The following is a 24,826-nucleotide window of genomic DNA, read 5'->3' on the forward strand; positions in this document are numbered from 1 at the left end:
CCATACATGACCAACCCAGCAAAGCCCATCCGTTCTCTGCCCTTCGTGCTATATACACAGCCTACTTAGAGAGAAGCCTTTGTTTGTACGATGCGCTTTGTCAACCTCTATTTAGTGGCTTCCTTAGAACCGACCTGGCCCTTTGAATATTAACTGTGTGATCACTCTTGCCACACAAGCAGCCGCTCGGGACCCCCTATCACCTCGCAGCCCAGCTCCCCTGCACTCCGCTCTGAGGCTTTGTGCCCAACCACAGTTTGGTACACAGACTCTTGTGGTCTCTCATCAGCCAGTTGGGCAGAAATGTAGTTTCCATTGCTGACATAATTTATGAAGCGTTTGATTCCTTTCACATATGAGGAGATTCTAAAGTAGGGATCAAATATAAGAGTCTTTCATTTCACAAAAAGGAGACAAAGAGATGCAAGAAAAGTATGGGAAGAAAAGGGCTGATTTGTCTATGTCGCTGTATGTCACTGTGTCATTGTGAGCCTCTAGTGGAGTGCGACTGTAGTTCTGGCTAGTGTAATGACCGTAGCAGCAGAGGCAGGAAGTTGACTGAGGGTGGGAGAGTCTGGGATAGTGTTTTGCAGGCCAATAATCCCCTTTATTGAGTCTCAGGAAATCCTAATTGGAGTCGGAAGTGGCTCTAGTGGCCAGATGTGTGAAGACAAACAAAGGCGACCCAACCCCCAAGGACAACTGACCACAAGCACCTCAGCTTCCCTGCCACCCTGCTGAGTTTAATTTAAGCACACACAGGGACAATACGCAAGGACAAATGACAGCACGCATCTCCTCAAGCTTCCCATCCATCCAAACCTGGGGAAATCAATGACACACATGAGTGTGCACAAGCATCCAGCGCTAAAAGTGTTATGGCAGTAGACAGCTTGGTAAACAAAGCAGAGTGTCAGCTGTGCTCTAAGGCGCTGTTTACACGGGAACGAAACTGGTTGTATCTGCTACTTTTCTCTTTCGTATAGCCTGTTCGTTCACACGAGGCCGTAACGGAACCCCGAAAACGTACCCCTCAAACGATAACGGGTCCCAAGGTGGATAGATCGGCGGGCGGAACGCTCTGGGGGGCCAAACGGCTCCGTGTGTACGCCCTATACGATAATTTCCAGATAGCGATGAAGCCATAGCCCCGCCTTTCCCCACCTCTGCTGCTCACTCAGTAGCTAACGTCAGTAGCTACTGCTACTGCTACAGCTGTTAGTGCAAAAATATACAGCTCCTCTACCACAACCATCAGCAACAAGTGGACGGAGAACTACATGAACTACATGTTGGTAAATCCACCGCGGAGAATAAACAGAAGGGCAACCAGGCAACCATGGCAACAATGGCAACCATGCTCGGGGGTCTTCTTCGCTACTTTTGGTGTATTTTGTTTCGGAAGTACAGCGCCACTTACAGGCCCGGCATATGTACTACACAGCGTCTCCAGCGGGTCGATCGGTATCGTGTGAAGGGACACGTTTATTGAGCCGTATTCGTGTGAACGGAAGACTTTTTTGATATCGAATTTGGTTCGTTTGCGTTCCGTGTAAATGGGGCCTAAAGAGGGTCTATGGAACCAAGGAGTCATGGTTTAGTCATGCCTCTCTCAATAAATAATAAAGCAGGGGTTGTAGTAAAAACTCATACAAAAGCACATGTGAAACATAAGCTAACAATAAATGGACAGGAAGCCTTAAGATAGAGGGAATAAAGAAAAAAAAATGCTTGCTGCTCTGACAAAGAGATAACAACCCGCAAACTTCCACAGAAAGCTTTTAATAGCGTGGGTTTTCTTTCTTCACAAATTTGATTCACAGCCCTTTCCTCTCTGTCTCCATAATCATTTCCCGATGTTCTTTCTGTGAACTACTGAAGTAACAATGTGCAGCAGTTGTGTGGAAGCATGTGTGTCTTTTAGTATCATGTGTGACACATGTATGTGGGGGGTAAATATACTCTAAGTGTTCATATAAGTAATGCGAGAGTTTGGAGAAAAGAGGCCAAGACGCTGAGAGTGTGTCTGTGTTGTCTGTCTCTAGCTGTCTCTCCTTATCAGGCTGGCGGTTTGACCAAAGCCAGAGATCCTTGTCAGGCTGTTCTGGATAACTGCACGTGATCTTAGTGCAGCTGGGAAACCAGGAGAGATCTGAGGAAGCTGGGTTTGATTAGGAATACCTCCCCAGACCTGCTGTCCCAGTCTGGGATCAGTCCCAGGTGTGTGTTTGCGTGCACAGTTTTTCAGGCACACATAAGGCACAGTATGTGTTTAATACCCCTGCGGAGCTGCAGTCACACTGACCTATTTACTCCACCATTGAAATGGCCAAGACCCAGCAGGGCGACCAGACTGGCAGAATAACACAAAGCCCCTGCACAGTTATATCAATACTAGCTTAGCTTGGAATAGTTTTACAGCCACTTTTACACGCTATATAAATTGGACTTCAGGGCAAAAAATCTATTGTATTGATTTCTTTCCATCCGGGTTAATTTTCTGCAGTGTAAAAAGCCAATTGAAGTAGGTCACTTTACAAAATTAGATCAGCCTAGCAAAAATAACTTTGTCAAACAAATGTCAATTGTTTGTGTTTTTGACGGTATGCGTTTCCAACTATTATTATGTGTGTAAGTTAGGGGAGGGGGGAGCTAAAAGCCTTCACTTTTACATAACCCCTCTTGGACTTCAAAGCAAGATTATGGACTAACACTTGATGGCTGCAACCACTCCACCAAACTGGGCTCTTAAAGACGTGTTTCTGGTGGAGTTTGATGTGTAAAACTTTATTTATCCATTGAGAGGAAAAGGCAGCAGGTTTCCTCAAGGCGTTTTCATTCATCCTTAATACGGATAACTATTTCTCACCATCATGTCTACGCAGCGCAATTTTACTTGAATGCATGGATCCTCCTTTACACTCACACAGGTTCACACACAAATCTTACACATGAGCACCCTGATGCACATTCATTCAGTAAAGAATATGCAGAGTGAAGCACAGGCTCAGAAGCTCACTGTTATGCCAAGGAGGAGACCGGCTGGGAGTGGGCCTGTAAACACATCGGTGTTTACAGGCCCACTATGTCGGTGAAACAAGTGAGGGATGCTAAGTTAACTCTTTAATATTCATTAATCAAAGTCCCAATGTCCGTGTATCATGAATGCTGGCATAACATGTGGAACTGTGCAGGGCTGTTCAGGGCCTTCATGGACTATAAAGCTGCCGTCTCTCTCCAGTGGCATTTCCTTGAATTCTGAGGAGTGCACTGTACTCTGAGAAGTGAGTGACTGAATAGAAAGTGAAGTTTCCTGAGAGAGGTTTATTCTGGCACAAGTTCACTATAACATGCCCTGCTGCACAGGCACAACAATAGCCAGATCTTTGGGGTCGTAACCCCCTAATTACTGCAGGTCCCGGAGGTGATGACGACTGCCTGTCAGCGTGGCCTGTGAAAGGGGCTACCTGAGCCGGACTCAGGAGCACCAGGTCACATGGGCCAGGAGCGCTCCAGCACCTTGGATGAAAGATCGTTGTTATGGGTCTACATCCCAGCACCTGGGCCATTTCAGCACCCGAGAGGGACTTCTGATCTCTTGGCTTTCACCTATGCCTTGTTCCTGGTTCAGGGAGGAGATGCGGACATCATTTCCCATGTCTGATAGCCATCTGCTCACTCTCTCAGGTTCTCAATAGCATACTCTTCTTAGCCTGATCAAGGCCTTCTGCACCAATTACACATCAGAGTCCTCCCCACTATGATGATTAGCCTGAAATAGAGACTTATCAGGTTGTCAGTGCAGGTCCTGACTGCAAGCTTTCATGTAAAATCGTATCTGGCCGAATATATTGTAAAGGCACTATAAAATGTACAAAGGAAATTAAAACAATTCCTCTGAAAGAGAAAATAAATATTACAATTTGAATGTTACGATGATTGTGTTTCCTCTAAAATAAATAAAATAATTGTAATCTTATAGTTATTTATTGCGTTACCTCTGAAAGAAAAACAAGACTTAAAATCTTAAGCTTATTGATTGAATAACTCCTTTTCAACATGTCAAACATATTAGACATTAAGTGCCATCACAACATCTTGAAAGTCAAAAAGTGGAATTAACATCGAGTGTACTCTCCCACCTGAAAACCCCTAAATCCGCCCATGGGAAAACTGGGAGGATATCAGTCAGCGGGTGCGCGCGTGTGCGCGTTCCCGATGGACTGTGGAAGTTTCCCTGCAAGTTGAGAAAGACAAGAGGACTGCAGCGAGTGGAGCGGCTCAAGTCACCGGGATAAAGGATATACGGGAAACAAAAACCTAGGATTGAAGCGTAAATGTATCAGTGTCCTGTAGGCTACGATTAAGAAAAAACGCGAGCTGTTGTTGGTGTGTGCGGGGTTACCTCGCGGAAGTGCAGCCGTTAACGGCAGGTAAGTGACATAACTTGATTGGATTTACCTTAAACTGAGGGATGAGATTTACTTACAATGATTTGACAATTTTTAATTGAGACATATTTGTAATGTGAGGTAAACCTAAAATGCGCGGGTACACAATACTGGGAAAACCGGTTTTGTAAGCATAAACCAAACGTCAACAAGAAAAAATGTCATTTAATTAAAAGTTATAAATTACGTTAATTTTGCATTTTTGTTTGATTGATATCTTGCTTTCTCCGGAACTATTTATCCGTAGTATTGGCTGTTAAGAAACACGATTTATCAAATGATTTCTCGCTTGTCAAGATAAAGATCTCATTAAATGATGGAGGGTGAGATCACCGGGGGGGGTTGCAGCGCGCGCTCGTGCGGCGTTCGTTGGAACTGCTCTACAATCACGCGCATCACTGAAAAGTTTCCCAAAAGTGATTTTGTGATTCATGTTAAAAGCGCGAGAGAAGACGAGAAGTCAGGATGTGATGATTAAAGACTTGCTTGTAGCAGACACTGAAACCTCTGAGTCATGCATCACTAATCCGCTTTTAAACTTGCTGGAGCAAGTGTGTGCAACCAGCTTTTCAGATGTTAACCTCCCATAAGGAGGAAAGGACATTAAAAGTGAACATTTTATTTTTGATGTTGCAGACCCTCTATTTCTCATGTTTGTGGTTAAACTGTGCATCTTACCTCGCCTGTGGTGTCGCCATGTTTCTAATTAGAAGGGAGAGGAGTGTGTGCATGCAGTGAGGTGAAACTGAACAGGATGGGACAAGCTGTTCAAAGAGGGGGAGAGCTCATCTTGCTCGGTTAGTACTTTCCCCAATAGTCCTTGAACTTGATGGTTGAACCAGGGGTTCCATTTTTAGTTGCAAACTACTTGTTAGATCAGTCAATTCACTGGAGTTATGCTAATGAAAGGAGAAGTGAGGCCAAGTGTCAGACAAGCTCATGAAGTCATCAGCCTCAGTTAAAGAAGCTGTTACAAAACTCTTAACAAAACTGATATCCTGTGGCTCTCAGTGTTCAATAATGTCTGTTTTGTTGTCCCAGGCTGGAACTATTGATGGACCTTAGAACTGGAGCTAACTGGAATTTGGAAAATACGTCACTGACTTTCTGAACAGAGGCTGCTCATCCGCTATAACCCCCCCTCCCAAACCCTCACAGCCTCTATGCTCATCAACCTGACTGTGGCTAGCAAGGAATCTCGTGCCTTTCATGGAACACAGCCTGCCTTTCCCGCCATTGCCCCTGACACTGTGGAAGTGACAGCCATGGAGTCACATCCGGTGCTGGTGACCCCTCAACCGCCTCCCCTGGCACCTCCACCTCCTCCTCCTCCTCCTCCACCACCACCTCTACCTGAATCCTCCTCGCCTTTCAGCCGGGAAGACAGTGCCCGTCGGAGTCGCCTGAGGAAACTGAACTGGGATCGTATCCCCAAAGAGAAGGTGGAGGGGAGGAAGAGTGTGTGGAACGGGGCGGCCCCGGGAGAGGACGAGATCCCCATAGACCTCCACTCTCTGGACGAGCTGTTTGGTCAGAAGGAGAGTAAGCCTCAGGACAGAACGAGCACCCTGAGGCGCCGGTCCACTCTGCTGCGCTGCAGATCGCCCCAGGACAGCACGGAGGAGGTGAGCTCAATAGGATGGCAGTGATATGTTTCAGCCATGTTGAAAGATAGTGAGATTATGGGCGGTTTTCTTACATTTATTTGTGTCCTTTGCCTCTTCAGATCTCCCTGCTTGACTCCAAACGCAGTATGAACATTGGAATATTTCTACGCCAGTTCAAGACGTAAGCTTCTTTATTCTAAACTAGAGCTGAAACCCAAAGTTTTAAAGCAAAAATGCCAACATGTGCTTCTCAAATGTGAAGGTTTGGCACTCTTCACTGTTTTGTATCATTGTAAATGTGAACATCTTTAGTTCTGGGCTCTTGATTAGACCAACTAAGACATTTGAAGATGTCATTTGCTGAAAAACATACATTTTTGTTCAACCTTTCTAATTGGATTGATACATTAAGACAATCACAAGAATAATTGATTGTTAAATGATTGTAAACACCAGCCCTAATCCTTACAACGTGCTGCACTTGAACAGTTTCAGCTTTTTATGTCTACATTTGCTGAGGGTCACATAAGTCAACGTTTTAGAGGCAGGAAACAAGTGTGTACAACAGCACCTTGGGGAGCAGTACTTCTCTTGAGCTGAAGTGGGTGGCCATACATCAATGATGAGTGTCAGTCAGTGTTTGTCAGAAGTGTCAAGTCTCCTCAGAGAGGATGTCTGCTGTCAGGGAGAGGACACGGGTATACTGCAGGGGACAGGTGCAGGGGAGGGTACAACTGAGCAGCAGGACCGTCTGTATAGGGTGGGGGGTAAGTGACTGGGTAAAGCCTGTGGAGTTAGTGTTGACACCTGCTGATGCCTTTAAAGAGTGTCTTATGTTAAAACTACGCCCTACAGCACGACACCACTAGTGGCTTGTCCTATTCACCATACCTCTAAAGCCTGTTCAACATGCCTGTCTGACTCAAACAAGGGATGACCTTCTGGAAATTAATATGGCTTTTACATTTTTCGTTAATACTTACATGCAATTTAATACCCAAAGTTTCCTTATTATATTTTGATGTTGAAACTCCTGACATTATACAACATTTACAGGTAAATACAATGACTTGGAGAAGAAGTGCTGAGTTGCTATATTGTCCCGCCTTGACGTGTGCGTAAATTAAACAGACTCAACTTCAGAGCGGCTCTTTTCTAGACCAGATCTGTCAAGACTTGTAGGGAAAGCCATTATTTGTAAAGAAGCTCTTGTGTACACAAACATTTGTCTTGTCGGGAGCTTATTTGCCTGCTGTTTTTGGCAGACAGAGCTACTGTTGAGTTGTGGGTGCAGTTTAAACAAAGTATGGTTTTGTATTTTCAGTGTCTGGGTATTCAGTGTGATACCTTTTTATCCTGGGACGGTTCTGTTTTATTTGCTGTTTCACTCAGAATTTTGCTTTCAATAGTTTTCAACTAGTTGGGACAGATTACGCACAATAATGTAAGGGCTCTTGTACAATAAATAATGTCTTCGTGTGTACACCTGTTGGTGTCAAAATAATTTCAAATGGAAGTGAATATTGAGCTATAAATTAGGAGAGAAAGCCAAACACAGTTTGCACATAATGGAGTATAGGCATGTGTGATGGGCTGAAAATGAGGGGGAGGGGGTAATGGAAAACCTCTGGACAGATGTGTCACTCAGTCAGAAAAAGTAAGTCAAAGGTCAATCAGTCTGTTAGTTCAGTTTCTAGCCACATCCCAAGGCCTTTCAAACGTTTTCCTGCATGTCTGCTTTTTATTTGCCCAGTGGATTTGGCACTTTGTGCCGCCAGTGTGGCGTCGACCAACCGTCTCTCCCCAATACTGACTGATAAGAACGGGATAAGCCACAACACTGTGTGGTCAAGGAAAAGCAAAGCGCTGATAGTGCTGGCAACATTCGTTTTCTGGGGAGGTGTCCTGAGAAAACCAAGAGTATCAATGATGTCATTCCAAAAAGATTTATTTTGTAATTTTTCCACAGGCCTGCGAAGGAGATAGTTGAGGATATTAGGCATGGTGTGGGGGATCGCTATGGAGCAGAGAAGCTTGCAGAGCTCTGCAAATTGCTGCCTGACAATGAGGAGGTAAAGTTCCTCTTTAGGCATACAAATGTAACAGTGACTCCCCTCCCCTCCCTCTTCTCTTACACATCATCTGGCTCTGGTTAGAATGATCAAAAGTTTGCCATTACACAATGTCGTATGATGTGGTCTGTTTCCGGAGAAGGATCGCGCTGAAAGATATTAGAATTGACTGTTAACGGCATGTTGGTTATTTCAATCGAAGCTGCCTCCCTGATTTGACTGCATCTGTTCTTTCTCTCTCAGGAGTCCCGCCTGAGGAGGTTCAGTGGGGAGCGGAGCTGGCTTGGAGAGACTGATCTTTTTCTGCTGCTCTTAGTGGAAGTTCCCAGGTACACCCCTTGTCCTAGATTGGATAAAATGACCACACATACCATCAATACTTTCCATCTTTTCTTTAGCATTAAAAACCAGTTTATTTATTTTTGTGACACTTATCCTGCTGACGTGCTTCACTTTGTGATGACGTTTGCTTGTTTAACTGATGATTGATAAGGAGTGCCTTTTTGTTTCCATCATCACTCACCCCTGTCCTTTCTTCCATCAATGCGTCCCCCTCCTTTCTCTTCCATTAGTTTTCGGCTGCGTCTGGATGCTATGATCCTGCAACAAGAGTTTGACCCTGCTGTGACCTCTCTGTGTGTGGCAGCCAGATGTCTGAGGGAGGCGGCCAGAGGTAAAGTTAACAGCAGGGAGTTGTGTACACCACCATAAAGACTCTTTAACAGTTCCTATTTAGGTCCCTTTTTCAAATACTCCTATTTAGATGAAAGTCAAGTTTTATACCCTGAGTGCAATTGTAATTAAGAATAGTTTCATAATTAAGGAGAAACCTGCTATCAGTGATATCTTTGCATAGAAGTTTAGTACACTTGTCTGCTTAAGTGTATTCCAAACAAAGTTGCTGACTACTTGTAAAGCCTTGACGTCAGTTGCATACACATTCATCCTCATTATTCCCCAACCTTGAGGCAAAATATTGAATCCCTGTCTTCTTGTCTAGAACTGCTGAGCTGTCCTGAATTACACTCCATCCTTCGTTTGGTGCTGAAGGCGGGGAACTACATGAACGCTGTGAGTGCTTCTTTATTTAGTTTATTTCCTTTTCTTTAGCCCGACAAAGAGGATCAGTTCTTTTATCTGTGTATAATACACCAGTCGCTGGGGTCTGGGTGTGTGTTCAGGGGCGTCACTCTGACTGCGCACCTGGTTTTTGTATCCTTGTTTGTTTTAAGTTGTCACATGTTGTGTGTGTTATTCTGACATTGTATGTGGCCTCTCAGGGTGGATATGCAGGGAACGCCGCTGGTTTCCGGATTTCATCGCTGCTCAAACTGGCCGACACCAAAGCTAACAAGCCGGGCATGAATCTGCTGCATTTTGTAGCAATGGTAAGAACAGTAAAAGGACATATTTTTATCAAAACGTAAACATTATTCTTTATATTGTGTGTAAGGGTATTTGTGAAATGGTGGACAGTAAGAATGTGTAAATATTAATTTTAGAACTTTTTACAAGAAAACAATCTTCTCTGACCCTAAAATGTATAGAGAACAGTAGCTTCTCAAGCCAGGCTGCTCCGCCAAGCATATGATTTTGTCAACATAGCAAATGACGTGTTGAATCTTTTGAAACAATAGCTGGATAATTATTTGTGTTTGTCTCTGCAGGAAGCTGTGAAAAAGGACCAGAGTTTACTGTCATTTCCTAGCCAAATAGGCCATGTTGGCTCCGCCTCCAGGTCAGTCTCTTCCCAAAACTCAGATCTTACAAGGACTGTCGCTGTCTATACAAGCTTACTAACAACCCGGGAGACTGATAAAACAAACATAATGAAAAATCAGTTTCATTCTAGTATCAGAACAAGGCACCCAGCTCTTAGCGATAGCTAGCTGCATTGAGAGAAAGTGGGTCATGACAACATTGATACTCAAACCCAATTTATAAGCTCTGCAGTAGAGTTTATCTCCATGGTGTTAAGGAATGAGCATCATTATTCTACTTTAAAAGTAAATATAACACGCATGCTGTTGCAATCATTTAAACATTTTAGTGTCTATTTTAAAGTATTCCTGGACACATTGGACCATTTGCCTTAATTTATAACCCATTTTGGGGTATTTTTTATCAATTTCTGCTATTGCATATTATTAGTTATTAAGCCTTTCCTACTATAAAATGCACACAGCTATCTCTATACAGGTCTTATAATAATAACTTTATATTTTATGCCATCTACTTCTCTGCAGGTTAAGTGAGGAGTCTGTGCTTGAGGAGTTAACTAAGTTAAAAAGCAGAGTGGTGGCCCTCAAGGCAAACATCCAGACTGAGGCGGAGATCCAGCTGCATACACAACATTTCCTAGAGGTATGAAATAATGACATCATCTTTTAAAAGATTTCTGATGGCTTGTTTCAGGCCATGAATGTGTAAACTTTGTGTGCAGGTAGCTGAGGAGCGTTTGAAGGAGGCCGAGGATGAGGTAGAGGGCATGAGGATGTCTAGTCAGGCTCTGGTGGAGTTCTTCTGTGAAGATGACAGCACTTTCAAACTGGAGGAGGCCTGCAGGGTCTTCAATTCGTTTTGCCTCCGCTTCCAAAGATCTGTCCAGGTTAGATATTTTTTAAAACATCTGATGATAAAACATATATATTCTCAAAAATAGTATTGATTTAACTCTAGTTGTCACTGAAAAATGAATTTTTCTTTTCATTTTCAATAGGAGAATTCCGAACGGGAGCTGAAGGAGCAGAAACGTTTGGATCGTCAACGTGAGATTGGGGAAAAGCGTCGCTCTGTGGCTGTTTGTACGGGGCTGGACCTGAGCCTCAGCCTCGCCAAAGAGCCTCAGAGTCAGGAGAACCAAGATGAGCTAGAGAAGCTGCTGGAGAAGAACTTGAGCTACAGCTGGAGTCGACGTAGCCTGAGAAGCTCTGAGTCCCGTAAACACTCCCATCACTTCCACAACGATAACCATCAACATAATATTGCCACACTCAAGGGCTTCCCTGAGCTGGGCAGCAGTCCTACGTCGACCAGTTATCACTCCAACAGTTCCTCTGACCACGAGACCACCACTGTGCTTTGTAGCTCCCCGGAGACGGACGGATTGTGTTCTCCAATTCACCAAGAACCTGTTCTGGGGAGAGGAAGCAGGTCCCAGCACAGCCGAGCAACAACCCGAAGCGTGGAAGCTGTTCAGGACTCGCACATTGCCATTTTTAGCCACTCTCAGCATGGACCTGGCTTCACAGTCAAGCAGCACGCGCCTGAAAGCATTTCTTATGTGCTGCAAGGCCAATCGAAGACAACAGTACTTGAAAAAGAAGCTGAGATTTCACATGAACATTTTGTTTCAATGACCACTGAATCTTCACCGACCTCCTGCTCAAACTCTGCTGCTATACCCGCTGATAAACCTGCCCCTTGTGTTAAATACCAGTCCCCCACTCATGGGCATAGGTTTGGCCTGCCAGCAACAGAGAATACTTGCCCAGTTCAGAATAAATCTAATGACTCTTTTGTTGAGTCTGTACAACACTCTCTTCTTCAAAATAGAATACTTTCTCACGGTGACAACAGGAGGAGGTCATTCAAGTACCAAAGAACTGAGAGCCAATCACAATCATCTGTAAATGCTCCAGAGAGGGTGCAGTCAAAACCACAGACGGGAGAGACACCAACTGTGACAACGAGTGCTGTGACACCTTTGCCTGAGGCAGATTTAACGAAAAACATTAACTCAGAAGTGGCATCAACACCTGTAGAGGAGAACTGGATTCCATCAGGTCTACCAGATTTCAACCAATCACAGGGAGAGGTGATCTCCAACTTGCCAAGTCCTGAGAGGGAGACGTCAAAGCCTTACTCCCGTGTTGGTGAAACACTGGAGTGCCACACACTGGTGAAAGGCCTCCGATCCTATGATGCCTTGTCACCCCCGACCTCCCCACTCCCACGACCCGCGCCGAGCCTGTGCTCCAAGTGGAGGAAAGAGAGGGAGGGCGACCTCCGAGCGGGGACAACTCCAGGGTCTCCTACATCAAAGGAGGAGGCTCGCACCGTGAAGATCCCCGTGCGTAGTGGAATAGGGGCCAAAAGAGGACTTGTGTCACGTGCAGGACCTTCCAATTACACAGGCATTCCCAGGGTGCGCTCCAAAACTGAGCCTTCAAATGGGGCCCCAACCCCTCCTAACACACCCACGCCCAGCCGGCTGTCCAGTCCTCGCAGCTTATCAATGCGCTCTTCTCCTATCACTCGGCCTGCCGCTGTTCAGACAGAAGTGAAACGCAGTAAAAGCACACAGGAGAGAACTATAAGTGAGACACAGACTCCAGGTAAGCCAACCTTAACCCGCAGGACTTCAGACAGATCTGTAACGGAGAAGGGCTCAGATAGCACGCAGCCAGCATTTGTCAGAGGAACCCCTCTCCGTATGTCAAAACGAGTCGCCTCAAACTCTGAGGCTCGGACGCCCTCCCAGCCTCACACTGCCCACAGCCCTTCCTCTGCCACGGCAAAGAACATACGCACAGCTGTCATATCTGCCGCCCGAAACAAAACCGCCAAGACGACGAGCACAAGCCCCTCCCCTGCGAGCCCTAAAGCCCCTGCAACTTCACGGATACCTGGACCCAAAATGCCCCGAGCTACAGCAGCCTCGCAACAGTGGAGGTGATGGGAGTGAATACACTATCCTGCCTTTATGGATGTCAGTCTGATATAAACAGTGTGATGTTATTCAAGTGGGCATTGTCAGCTTTCTGGTCTTAAGCATCTCTGAGTTTTCTATATTCAATTTGTATGAAATGTGTATGTAGATGAGAGGGAGCTGCACTGGTTGCTTTGGGGAACATTAATCTAATGTGCTTCACCTTATAGCAGAATAAATCCTACCTCTTATGTAACCTATTTGTGTCCTTTGCAGGCGATAGGACACCACAAGACCCCCTATCTTAAATCTATAGAAAAGCAGAAAAACACAGCCAAGTGACATCACTCTGTGCCTAGTTATTTTGAAAACTGTTAGAAACAAGTAGATTTGTCTTAAAGTTTTGAATACTGTGACCCCTTCTTTAAGTGATTGTTGTTGATTCCCACTTGGCTGTCTTACAGTGCAGCTGAACTCGGTACAATATTGAACTGTTTATCCTCTTGTTGAGGCCACATTGTTCTGATGCACTTTACAAACTAAAGAAGAGGCCATGGGGGGATGGTTACTGTAATGTTTGTCCTTTTTTTATTATGTATCAAAAGATTATATAACTTTATTGAATAGCATTTGTTGTTATTCACTGTATTATTTGGATTTATAAAAAACGAAACACGAATAAAGACTGTACTGAATAGTAGTTTCTAATCAATTGCAAAGGCACTCATCAGTTGAATTAAACCGTACTTGTGTTGTTGATATAATGTAACATCTGTTCCTTAGGTTTTGATTCAAATGAGAGCTTTCACTCAAGGTATACACTCCTTAACTTCTGCTCTTGCATCTTCTCATCGTCTTCTAGTCACACTTCTTCTCTCCCCCTCTCTTCTGAACTCCCACTTGCTGCATCTCTTGACACGGTCACCCCCATCTCTGTCAGTGGCTGTTGTCATGGAAATGCTACAGACGTCCCAGGGAATCTGCTGGCAGAATAGTGGGGTGCAAGGGTTGGGGTGGAGGGTGACTGTGGGTGTAGGGTCCCAGTGGGAATGCTCTCTTTATAGGGCTGCAGTGACGCCAGAACCTCTTGGGAAAGGCAATAAACCGGTGCCTCTTTGTTTTCTTGAGTGTCCGGTTGTCGGCCAGCGCTTGCCCCTTAACCTACCTCAGTGTATAGGGCTGACATCATCAACAGGTCTCCAGGGGTGCAGGACAGAGCAGTCTAAAGTGGTCTCTCTTTTAGCTACCTTCGTGTATTCTGCATTGATTTGAAAGCACGGGCTGAGTGAGAATAATGACTTGTCTGAAGGTGAATAAGTGATATATGGGCTTTTAGACCAGTGCTGACCAAAATAGAGGATATGGTCCAGGTCACAGGATTGTTTTACAGCCTTTGTAAGTGAGGTATGTAAGCTTAAACAGTGACCCACTGGTGAGAATGGGGCAAGTTCAAAAGAAAGGTTAAAGTCTTTAAGAATCAATACATTTAGACTCATTTAATATGTCAACAGACTGGTAAAGGTAAGGAGCAGTATCCCTCATTTGCAGTCAAATTGTAGGTCAAACTAATTGAAAATAAAGTTTTCTGACAATATCTTTGAAACCATTAGCAAAGGAAATAATTGCCATTTGTTGAAGGAAAAAATATCCTTTTTTTTATAAATCTGGCAGTTAGATTACTTTGAAGAGAGGCATGGATTTGTGGGTCACGTTTTTCAAAGTACATTTACTCAAGTGCTCTACTACAGTTTTGAAATACAATTGTTGAGTATTTCCATTTTTTAGCCACTCAGTTTATTACCAAGTAGGTTTACAAAGAATTTGCTTTGGTCTTAAGCATAGAGCAGAAACACATACATTTTTTTTTTTTTACAATTCTATATTATATATAGAATAGAAACAAAATCATAAATATATGTTATATATTTGCTGGTTAAGATTTTCTACATAAAATATAAAATCATAGAAAATATTAAGCACTGCTACAGCTATTTCAAACGTTTAACATTAACATGCTTCTACCCATTAATGTAACAGCAAATAGAAGGGGCCATTCTGTATCAGTCCTTTTTCTTTTGTTTCTAATTAGATCAGAATGTATAAAAAGCTATCCTGTTCTGACTCTATTTCCAGTCACCACTCACCACACTTGCAATTACAATCCGATTTTAAATTCGAGTTAGGTACTAAAAACAGTGCTGTTATGTAAAAGGGAAAATCACAAGAGAGCATAACGGCTCTACAACGCCATCTAGTGTCACGGAAACAACTGTCACCAGTAAAACTGCAACTATCAAACTGCATTGCTTCCTTACGTCATTTTTACGTAATGGACAGCTCCCCGGATGCGGCTGTGATTGACTATACCAGGCAAAAAGAGATCGAAAGCCAAGTGGCGGTAAGTCACAAAATCCTTTAAATTTCGCTGTTACAGAAACTTACTACGCCTCAGATATATATTAGAACAGAAAACAATTTTTAGAGAAACTTGTGGGAAGTTATCGGGCCAGGCGAAGACCTTTTGAAGAAGTAGCTTGCAAATAAACTTCCAACTTGTTTGCTAACTAGCTAGCTTGTTAGCGGCTAAATGTGCTAGTTCCTTAGCTTGATGCTAGCCACCGGGGGAACGCCTAGTATCATAGGCGAGCAGTGTAAAGTAATAAACACGTTAAATAAGCTCCTTACTGAGATAAACTCGTTGTCCCTTGTTCGAGGAGGGTAGTTAACTAATCTATGTAAACTTTCCAAACTTTGTTTATTAGCGGACGTCTGAAATGGTAGCTATCCCATGTTACGTTAATTACGTCGATGAGCTAACGTTCGCGGTGGTTAGCTCCTCTGCTAATAGTGTAAACTGTATTCCTGTAAAACTGCTGCCTTAAAGTTACTCCCCGGTCCTTTTACCCTTTGTCATTTCATGATTAATGATCACCCCTCTTGTCACTGCTATTAAAAAGCCTGTATTGGCCTCTCAAGTCATAAAGATTGTAATAAATAGTCACCCAGGTGCGCTTTTTCTGTTGTCAGGTGCTGCAGCCCCAGTGGTCGTAGGCAGGATGCAGACCATAAAGTGTGTGGTGGTGGGTGACGGGGCAGTCGGTAAAACCTGCCTGCTCATCTCTTATACCACCAATGCCTTCCCCGAAGAGTACATTCCAACCGTGTTTGACAACTACAGCGCTCAGATGAGCGTAGACGGCCGCACTGTCAGCCTCAACTTGTGGGACACAGCGGGCCAGGAGGAGTATGACCGCCTGCGCACACTCTCTTATCCCCAGACCAATGTTTTTATCATCTGCTTTTCAATTGGCAGCCCCTCTTCCCATGCCAATGTCAGGCACAAGTGGCACCCTGAGGTGTCCCACCACTGCCCTAACGTACCCATCATGCTGGTGGGCACCAAGAGGGATCTGAGGGGCGATGCCGAAACGGTGAAGAAGCTGAAGGAGCAGGGCCTGGCTCCTACCACCCAGCAGCAGGGAAACGCCCTGGCCAAGCAGATTGGGGCTGTTAAATACATGGAGTGTTCTGCTCTGCTGCAGGATGGTGTCAGGGAGGTGTTTGCTGAAGCTGTGAGGGCAGTGTTGTATCCAGTCACGAAAAAGAACCCGAAAAAGTGTGTGCTGTTGTAATAAATGGTTCCCAGATTTGGACTGTAGAGAGGGATGATGAAGATCCACAGGAGCAAAGGAAGGATGAGGAAATGAACGTCGTCACCTGTCTGCCTCCATACCACGCCTGGCAGTTTAGACTTTGTTTTCAACTCCTCTGTTATTCTTCTCTTCCTTATTCATCTCCTGGAGGGTTTCACTCCGTTGTCATCATCACCAAAGTGACTATGCCAGAATGGGGGCAACAGACCGAATCTCCTATTTTTCTTACAATTTTAACTTTTGATATTTACACTTTTCTCCAATTTTACATCTGTTCTAGATTTATAGCTTCTCTGCTTTGCCTTGTAAAATACTGATCAAGGTTGTTTCAAGCCATAACAACATCCAAACCAACCAACCAACCAAGCTACCCTGTTTGACTGGAGAGAAGAGATCTGCCTTTTGTTTTAGGTGGAGAAATAATGACTACCTCGTACTCTCACCTAGGTTGCATCTCACGAGTCTCAAGCAAAGTCGCCAACAAAATGCTTGCATATTTAGATGTAATGAGTAGAGGGTGAACACGTTTTAATTTCAAGCAGCTTGAGTCCAGAAATAGTGTGATGACTCCTGGACAATTGCCAGTACCCCTTGACCAATATGCACAGATTAGAGGTTAAATTCTGGAGCTGCAATTCCCTCTTGTGCTCAGTCTGGCATGTTAGAGCTGTTTTGGCAGGCTGCCCTTCCACCCTCTTGCACTGCTCTCTCACTGCCATGCATGGAAGAGTCAGTAGGCCTTTGAAGATAAGCTGTACCCGTTGAAAGCAGCCAACCATTTGCGCTCTTCAGTAATAGAGGAGCAGGTGTCATAAGGCCTCTGCCAAATTAACCCACATTGGTACAGGATTTTTCAACCTGGCATATCAGGGAGTCAGGTTGTAGTACAGCTTCTCTGTCTCCATCCCAACTCTTGAGCCTCACACGGAGTGCCATTAAAACATGCCTAAGAATTTCCTTTTTGACCGAGTGGGTCAAAGAGACTTTATTTTGTCTAATTATGTTGAATTTACTCTGTAAATGATTTTTTTTCTCAAGTGTTTTTAACCCACGAGTGCGGTTATGGCCAAAGTTGAATATATATTTTTTGTAATAGCTTATGTTTATTTGATCAGTATGATGTTGTGTGTAGTTAATACTCATATTTGATAAACCACATCTCCATAATGCTCCCTTTGTCCTTTACATTATAGCCTTACATTTAAGGTCAACAGACTTATGACCACTTCCTAATTAATTCAGTACAGCATATAATAACTGAATATGTTTTAACTGGCTTAGCTAGGCTTTATACACCAGCCTTTTTCACTATATTGTTTTGGTTGGTCAATAATGATTTCATCTGGGAAGAAGCAACACATTGTAGCTGCCTTGTTGATTCTTCTACCATTTACCAGAAGTTTATCCACAATACTTATGGAGCCTTTTATTTGGTCAGGTGCCTTATCCAAACCAAAGACCATAGTCTTGCTCCTTTTCAACCCAAAGCTTAAAGCTCCAGGGTGACGCAAGTGCCACACAACCTTTCAAATCCAGGTTGAACCACCTCTGGGTTTCATTTTTGTAATTTAAAAAAGCTTTCTGCCAGTAAACACATTCTTCCTGCAGCCCTCTTTGTAAGACACAGGTGCTAAACTGACATCTCGCTCTGCAAGTCTATGCATTTGTGAAACAGAGCTGGAGGCCCGCAGCTCTTACAGAATGTGGTTCACATCCCTGCATTGCGTACCGCAAGTGAGGGCAAGGCACAAGCACGACCTGCACATTCGGTTAGCAAGAGCTGCGTTGGTGGAACGTGCCTTGCCACATCTGAAGATTTTTATACATTTTATAATCTATTTTTTTAGTAATGACTGGTTGCTCCTTTGTGCTTTCAGCTGCCAGTAATAACAGCAACCCTTTTACTGAAGTTATTTTCCTTTTCTCACTCGAGCTGGGTGAATAATGAGTAAACCTTTATTGTGGCCTGTAAAGTCTAAATTAACAGAAGACGCGACACGAGCAGTAGATGTGTTTAACAACGGTGATGCGGTTTGAGATCTGCCAAAGGATGTTTGAGAATGTCCCAGATCTGTGTGTGGAGGGTTGAACGTAAGTGCACAATGTCAACCTGTCGATTGTGGTGAGCTTATTTCTTTGTCCTGATTTCACTCGGATGATGCTGTTGAAGTGGAACGTACACCTGTGGGCTCCCTTCTGTGAGCTGTATGCTACCGTGTGCGTGGTACTACGCTTTTACACTGGGAACTTGATTTGTAGAAATCTGTTTGTAATTGTTTTATATATAACAAAAGCATATTTGTATAAATGAACTAACAGTGAAATGATTTTTAAATTATGCCAAATAAAATGGTGGTTAAAACCAGAAAATACTTATTATTTCCCCTTATTGTTTTGTGACTTTACATAAGTGCTTCTTGTATTACACATTATTAGCACATTACTGCATAGCCCTATGGTAATAATGAAAGAGTGAAGTCATGCTGAGAGTCACACATTTTCTCACAGCTGCTTGTATTTTCAACTCAGGAAACCACACCACTTTCCTGTCACATACATTTTGTAACATACTTCATTTTCATGTAAATGTCATTTCAATTACCATGTCTGGACACTAGATGGACACAGCCCTCTTGCTCAGCTCCATAGAATCCAGAATGAGTGCCATTCTTCATGGCCTGTTTTTTCATTTCTATACTTTTGGAGTTAATGGTCTCTATACCCATCCAGTTTTCAGGGCCATCATTCAATTGAGCAGACACCCACGAGTTCAATCAGTTGCTGGAGCTTAAAAAGCTGACGTGCTCTCGCTCTGAAAAATTCCCTTGACCTTTATGGGCGGTGGCTCTTGACAATTGACAGATGTGTTGAACTCCTCCAAAGGCTCATTATAACGTCACTGCAGCAACATTTAGAGCCGTTTCCTTTGTGGTTTGTCTAAATGTTTTACAATCAAGGCGACGCTGAGTGATATTTTACAGCCTGTAAAAGTTGTCACTGCTTATGTCAGGGCTTGATATGTTACTCTACCAAGTATGAATTGCAGATGCTTTCAGGAGCCACAACTGAGAAGTGTGATGGTTAAGTGAGATAAGAAAGGACGAGTTACTGTCTGCTTTGGGCTTAACTCAGGCAGGCGGACGATGAGAGCTGGGTCGGTTGAGGTGATCCATTTGTAGGTCAGTGCACTGGAAACATTTCAGCTCTCCTTCCCTTTTGCTAATTAAAGGGCCTCATTCTTTGCGCAAGGATATTTGTAGGGGGCTTGATTAGATTTTGGATAATTTGGCCCAAATCAGAATTTTCCAGTTCTTCAAAACTGTCTGATTTGAGGTTGTAGTCATAGCAACAATGCCGAAAGCCCACCACAGTTAGTTTGATCACGATCAAGACTTTTTTAAGAGTCTTTAAGCAATGAAATTAGTCAAGAAACGTACTATTGAATGGCAGGTGGCATGTAACAATGGCATTTTGTTAAGAATGTGTAATTTGAATGCTAAGATATAAACATTCATTTGCAGGTTTTTAATTATGATATTAAACTTCAGTTAACCACGAAACACTAAACATGGAGGTTTGACCAAGGATATGTCATCTAATACAGAATGTTGTTTAGCTAAACTAGGCATTATAATAAATAATTCTGCTAAATTATTACATTGAGAACCTCACCAATCCAGCCTCATTATCACTCAAAGTCTGACAAAGTTAGCTCATAATTAATAACTGTGGTGAGCAGGATTAACAGTAGAGAAACATCATGAAATTGTGCAAATTAAAGGAATACACATAATTAGACTCAAGTCCATGAGTGTTATCCCCTTGTGCTTCCTAGGAGTCTTCCCTACACTCCAAACCTTTAACAAAATGCTGATTGTGCCTTTGAGTTTCTACTCTTATTTTTATTTCTTATTTTATATTAAAAGGACCACATTGTTCAAGATAACGTCATCCAGTACTCCACATTTTAATTCATCTGTTTGTGGCATCAAAACGAATGGGCGTTTTGTTTACGTTGTGCTTTGTCCGATGGAAATGTAGATGTTTTTTCCTCAAGTCACAAAGCAAACCTTTCTTTTGAACGTATTAGAAGGTGAGAATGTCTCTGTGCTCCATCTTTGCCTGGTTGACAGAAATGTAAACATGAGTCATCAACATGAAGAGAGTGGGAGTGCTGGCGTCCGCCGGGACCTTGATCTGAGCTCTGTCTATCGCTACTCAATCTCCCTTTATCTTTCCTCGCCCTCACTGTCCGTGTGATGATGTGCTGGGTGAAGCCGAAAGGCCAAGTAGCTCTCGGCACTACTCAGTCAAGTCAAGTGTGGAGATTCCTCTTCTTCTCCTTTTTTAAAGAAGGAAAGCAAAATAATCTAAGAGAAGGCCCGCAGCTGCACCGAGGTTGAGAAAGCTGCAGTTCTGCATTCAAATCAAACTGTTCCAGCAGCAGAGAGGGAACATGAGATTGTAAAACAGGGGGGGTGAAGGCCGTTAGCTGTGTTCGCAACAAAATAGGAGTCAGAGCGTGGGAGAAAGAGAAACTTACTGCTGAGACTGTAACGGAAAGAAATAATCATAGATAATAATTATGGAGAGAATGCTTTGGTCTTCAGAAGGAATGACAGTTTGGGAGAGATGGCAAAATGAATGGATAGGAAAAAGGACAAATGGGACTTGACCCTTCAGTCACAAGAACTAAGTATTTGGTTCAAATGCTCAGTTTGTAAGATTTGGAAGAATCTATTCGTAGAATTTAATTAAATTGATTGAGAATTGTTGGGTTTTCATAAGTTTAGGATGAGCCTAATATACCTGAACAAGGAGTGGGTCCTCTTCCACGGAGTCCGCAATGTTGCTCTGTGCGGTTGCTAAAGTAGCTCAGAACAGATAGAGATAACTCTGGCTCTAGATTGGGCCTTTCGAGTTTTATGTTATCTTACGGCCTAGATATCTGTCATATTTATAAAACTCTGTTCAGTCGCTGCTGTAAAGGCAAACAGCGACTAAACAGCATTACTTTTAAAGTTATATTTTCATAATGATGGCATCTGAGTGAGCGTTAGCATGGTTAAGCATTCTGCAGCTTGTTACCGCAACAGTGCTGCTAACTCCTAGAAACTGTCCTTACAATGGTGTAGTTTGAAAGTTTGGTCAATACACGACGTGTTTGTGAAACTCTTACTGGCTGTGTCTGGCAGCAACCTGTTCGTTTGGCCTAAAGACTTGAAACAGCTTTAAAACACCCAGATTCAAATTTCTTGTTTTACTCCTCATACTGTTTTTTATTCGGATTTAACAATGAAGACATGGCGTGTTATTGAGTGAGGTTTAGAGGCACTTCAAATACTTGTTTATTTTACACAGACAGACTGGTTGTTTCCAAACATGCTAAGATACCAAGCTGCTTGCTGGAAGCTCCACATTGAACACACAATGCCATAACACCAAGTATGAATCCTCTCATCTAAATCTCACCCAGAAATCAGATTAGCCTGTTCACTAAAATGTCAATACATTTCTTTCATTGAGCAGTTTATTTTATGTTAGCATCAGTATTGCCCACAGCTCTGGGGAGGGCGCTGAAATGAAGATCTGTATGCGCTGATTAACTATAATGAGAGTGTAAAGAGAGACACTAACAGACAGAAGAAAAGAGAGAAGAAAGGAACTCTGCTGAAGTACACATTTTGTAGGTGGAACACTGCTGCCTGCGAATCACTGAAGTGACAGCCTTGGGAACAGAAAGTCCTCGAGTGCCCTCTTCACATTCTTGCTGCTCTAACCCTTCTACTGAGAAAAAACAATGCAGAATGGAGCCAGGCTGATTAGATATTCCGTGTTATGAGCTATTGTTGATGCACAATCTGTCTAAATCCACACGCGGCTTTTCACACGCTGTCATTCACTGATGTCTGTATCACCACAGTGGGGAGAGGCCAGATGGCAAGGGGTGCCAGAGCAAGTCAACTCTGACACTTTTGAGAAGCACGCTCACACCACCGCAGGGTTGGAGTGACGAAGTGTGAAGAGAAAAAACAGGGGAGATTGTTGTGGAACAAGCTGTGGTTATCTTTAAGTGAAAGCAATCGATGATCTGAGTTTGAGTTTAACGGTTCTTCATTAAGATTGGATAGGACATATCACTGGTCACACACAGGGAACCTTCTGCCCTTACCAATTACCAGCTATAACTTTGGTGTTATGCTCCGTCTGAGCTGTCATAACTTTTAAACAACAAGACAGCGTGAAACCAAACACTATTAAGATCAAGCAAGCCTCTCGTCCTTTCGTCCTCTCTCTGTCTTTGTTTTGCTTTCCGGTGTGCGTCAGTGTCAGCTATCCCAAGGATCTGTCAGCAAGAGAGCAGAACCTTTTCACAAACTTGTCAATTCAACCGGCCAGCCTAAAGGTCGCTCAGCAATAGGCCGCCAACACAGAGCACTTGCCAACTCTGAGTACATCTGCAAACTCTCTGCCAGATGAGCAACCCAAATGGAGGGATGGAGCAATCAGACACGTTGCAGGTGTTAATGCCTCATCGTAACAACACATATTCCAGCCATTAAGAGAGAGAGAGATGGTGTTTCTGGGACTGTGGCCTCCATTTGTCACGGCAGAACATCCTGTGCTGCCGTGATTACCGCTCTCCTGCAGCGCCAGGCCTACTTTGAACTCACCTGTCTCTTCTTTGGAGAGCAGATTTCACCGTTCTGCTCACATCATAGATTGTGGGGTTTAACCAGGTGGAAAAAAGCTTTCATGGGAAGAAGGGAGCTATTTTTCTTCCTATCTGAGCTTGGGTTTTTCTGTGGTCACAGGCAATCTCTTTTCACTACAGATCTCTGCTCTTTGAAATGCACTTTGGTGTCTCTCATTGGCTCGGTTTCATTTGTAAGGGTTTTGTTGTTGTTAAAGAGGATCACGCTGTTATGCCACTATCAAGTGCTATAATCTGCAAAGGAAAGATCCTCACAGTCCAAGAGGTAATCCAATTGGCGCATTCACGCCTCATGTAGGGAAAAGGGGATTGGACTCTGTGTGTGTGTGTGTGTGTGTGTGTGTGTGTGTGTGTGTGTGTGTGTGTGTGTGTGTGTGTGTGTGTGTGTGTGTGTGTGAAATGTTTATGGATTACCTAGAGGTCAGCATCTAGACAGGGCACACGTCATTGCCATTGAGACTGTTGTCCTTGGCCCTTAATACATAAACCTACTCTGCATTTCGCCAAAAAGACACAATTAAATATGATCTGCTGGGATAAAAAAAATGACAAAACAATAACTGTTGACCCTTGGGGCGTAATATCTGGCGTCGGTCTCATTGTATTAAGAAACAGCAGTAAGTAACTGTGACTTTTATTAATGTCAGCTTAAGCTCTAATTAGGTAGCTTGTGCGGACTAATTCACATGAAAGAAAAACACTTCTTTCCCAGGGGCAGCATCATCTCTTAGAGTCAGCTCTGAGAACTTTTGAGTTCCTCCACTCCTTTATTCCGTCTCCTCTTGTCCTCATCTCTCTGTTGCTGTCTCAGATGGATACGCAGAGAAATGTGTGCTTTTACCGCTGGCTCTCTTTCTAGTGTTTGTCTCTTGTCCTGATTTTAACTTGGAAACCCAAAGGATCCAGACATGAATGGATGGGTATTTTTTATCCTCCTTAGTAAAGGCTTCAAGAAGTTTCAGGGATAAAAAAATGTATGTACCAAAAATGTGTACTGTACAGCTTAAAGGAATAAACATCAATTCAACTGGGCAAAATCCATCTGCTATTGAAGATCCTGTGATATCAGAATCAGAATCAGAAACGGGCTCATTACCATCGGTTCACACGTACGAGGAATTTGACTAGGTGTCGTGGTGCATACATAAGTAATAAAAAACACAAATGTAAAAAAAGAACATAGATAGCGAACTATATTAAGAACACTGTAATAACAAATATTTTAAGATAGCAATAAAATAAAGCAGTAATTTACATTGAAATAGAATGCAATAAATTATAGAATATAAAACATGTGCAGTAACTGCAATATTGTCAACATTGTGTGCATTAATGTAATGCATAGAGTCTATATAATGAAACCGATTCAAGGTTCCTTTATTGCCATTCAACAACACAGAGTTGTACACATTGATGTCCATTCATGATACCCAAGAAAAATCGAAACAGAACTATGTTAGTCTTCCCACGTAAATCACCCCATGCCAGTTTGTGATATTTTTAGTCCGGATGCTTTCTAATTATCCACTTTTAAAGTAGCAATACATTGGCATGGGAAGATTCAGACCACACTAACATACAAACAGCTTTGACTTGTAAAAGTGCCTCGTGTCAAACAATCAATCATATTTAACAATCACACACTGGCTGCAATCATTAGGTCTCACTCTGCCACAA

General features: G+C 43.2%; 2 protein-coding genes across 3 annotated transcripts; both read left to right on the forward strand.

The window, feature by feature from the left end:
• Positions 1 to 4,231: 4,231 nt before the first annotated feature.
• fhdc2 (FH2 domain containing 2) lies at positions 4,232 to 13,536 on the forward strand. 2 transcript variants are annotated; one of them, XM_010774589.1, is made up of 13 exons: positions 4,232 to 4,433; positions 5,162 to 5,248; positions 5,493 to 6,076; positions 6,178 to 6,239; positions 8,028 to 8,130; positions 8,374 to 8,459; positions 8,703 to 8,803; positions 9,131 to 9,201; positions 9,411 to 9,518; positions 9,798 to 9,868; positions 10,377 to 10,494; positions 10,574 to 10,738; positions 10,850 to 13,536. In XM_010774589.1, exons 3-13 carry the CDS (start codon positions 5,615 to 5,617, stop codon positions 12,806 to 12,808), a joined length of 3,306 nt encoding a protein of 1,101 aa, XP_010772891.1. In that variant the 5' UTR covers positions 4,232 to 4,433; positions 5,162 to 5,248; positions 5,493 to 5,614; the 3' UTR covers positions 12,809 to 13,536. The 2 variants fall into 2 exon arrangements, with proteins under 2 accessions (XP_010772891.1, XP_010772884.1); XM_010774582.1 differs by lacking the exon at positions 5,162 to 5,248.
• Positions 13,537 to 15,109: 1,573 nt separating this feature from the next.
• LOC104948401 (rho-related GTP-binding protein RhoG) lies at positions 15,110 to 18,806 on the forward strand. Its single transcript, XM_010774600.1, has 2 exons — positions 15,110 to 15,179; positions 15,809 to 18,806. Exon 2 carries the CDS (start codon positions 15,838 to 15,840, stop codon positions 16,411 to 16,413), a length of 576 nt encoding a protein of 191 aa, XP_010772902.1. The 5' UTR covers positions 15,110 to 15,179; positions 15,809 to 15,837; the 3' UTR covers positions 16,414 to 18,806.
• Positions 18,807 to 24,826: the final 6,020 nt, after the last annotated feature.

The sequence above is a fragment of the Notothenia coriiceps genome, unplaced genomic scaffold (genome assembly GCF_000735185.1).
Source record: "Notothenia coriiceps isolate Sejong01 unplaced genomic scaffold, NC01 NC01_scaffold00000339, whole genome shotgun sequence".
NCBI classification, from domain to species: Eukaryota; Metazoa; Chordata; class Actinopteri; order Perciformes; family Nototheniidae; genus Notothenia; species Notothenia coriiceps.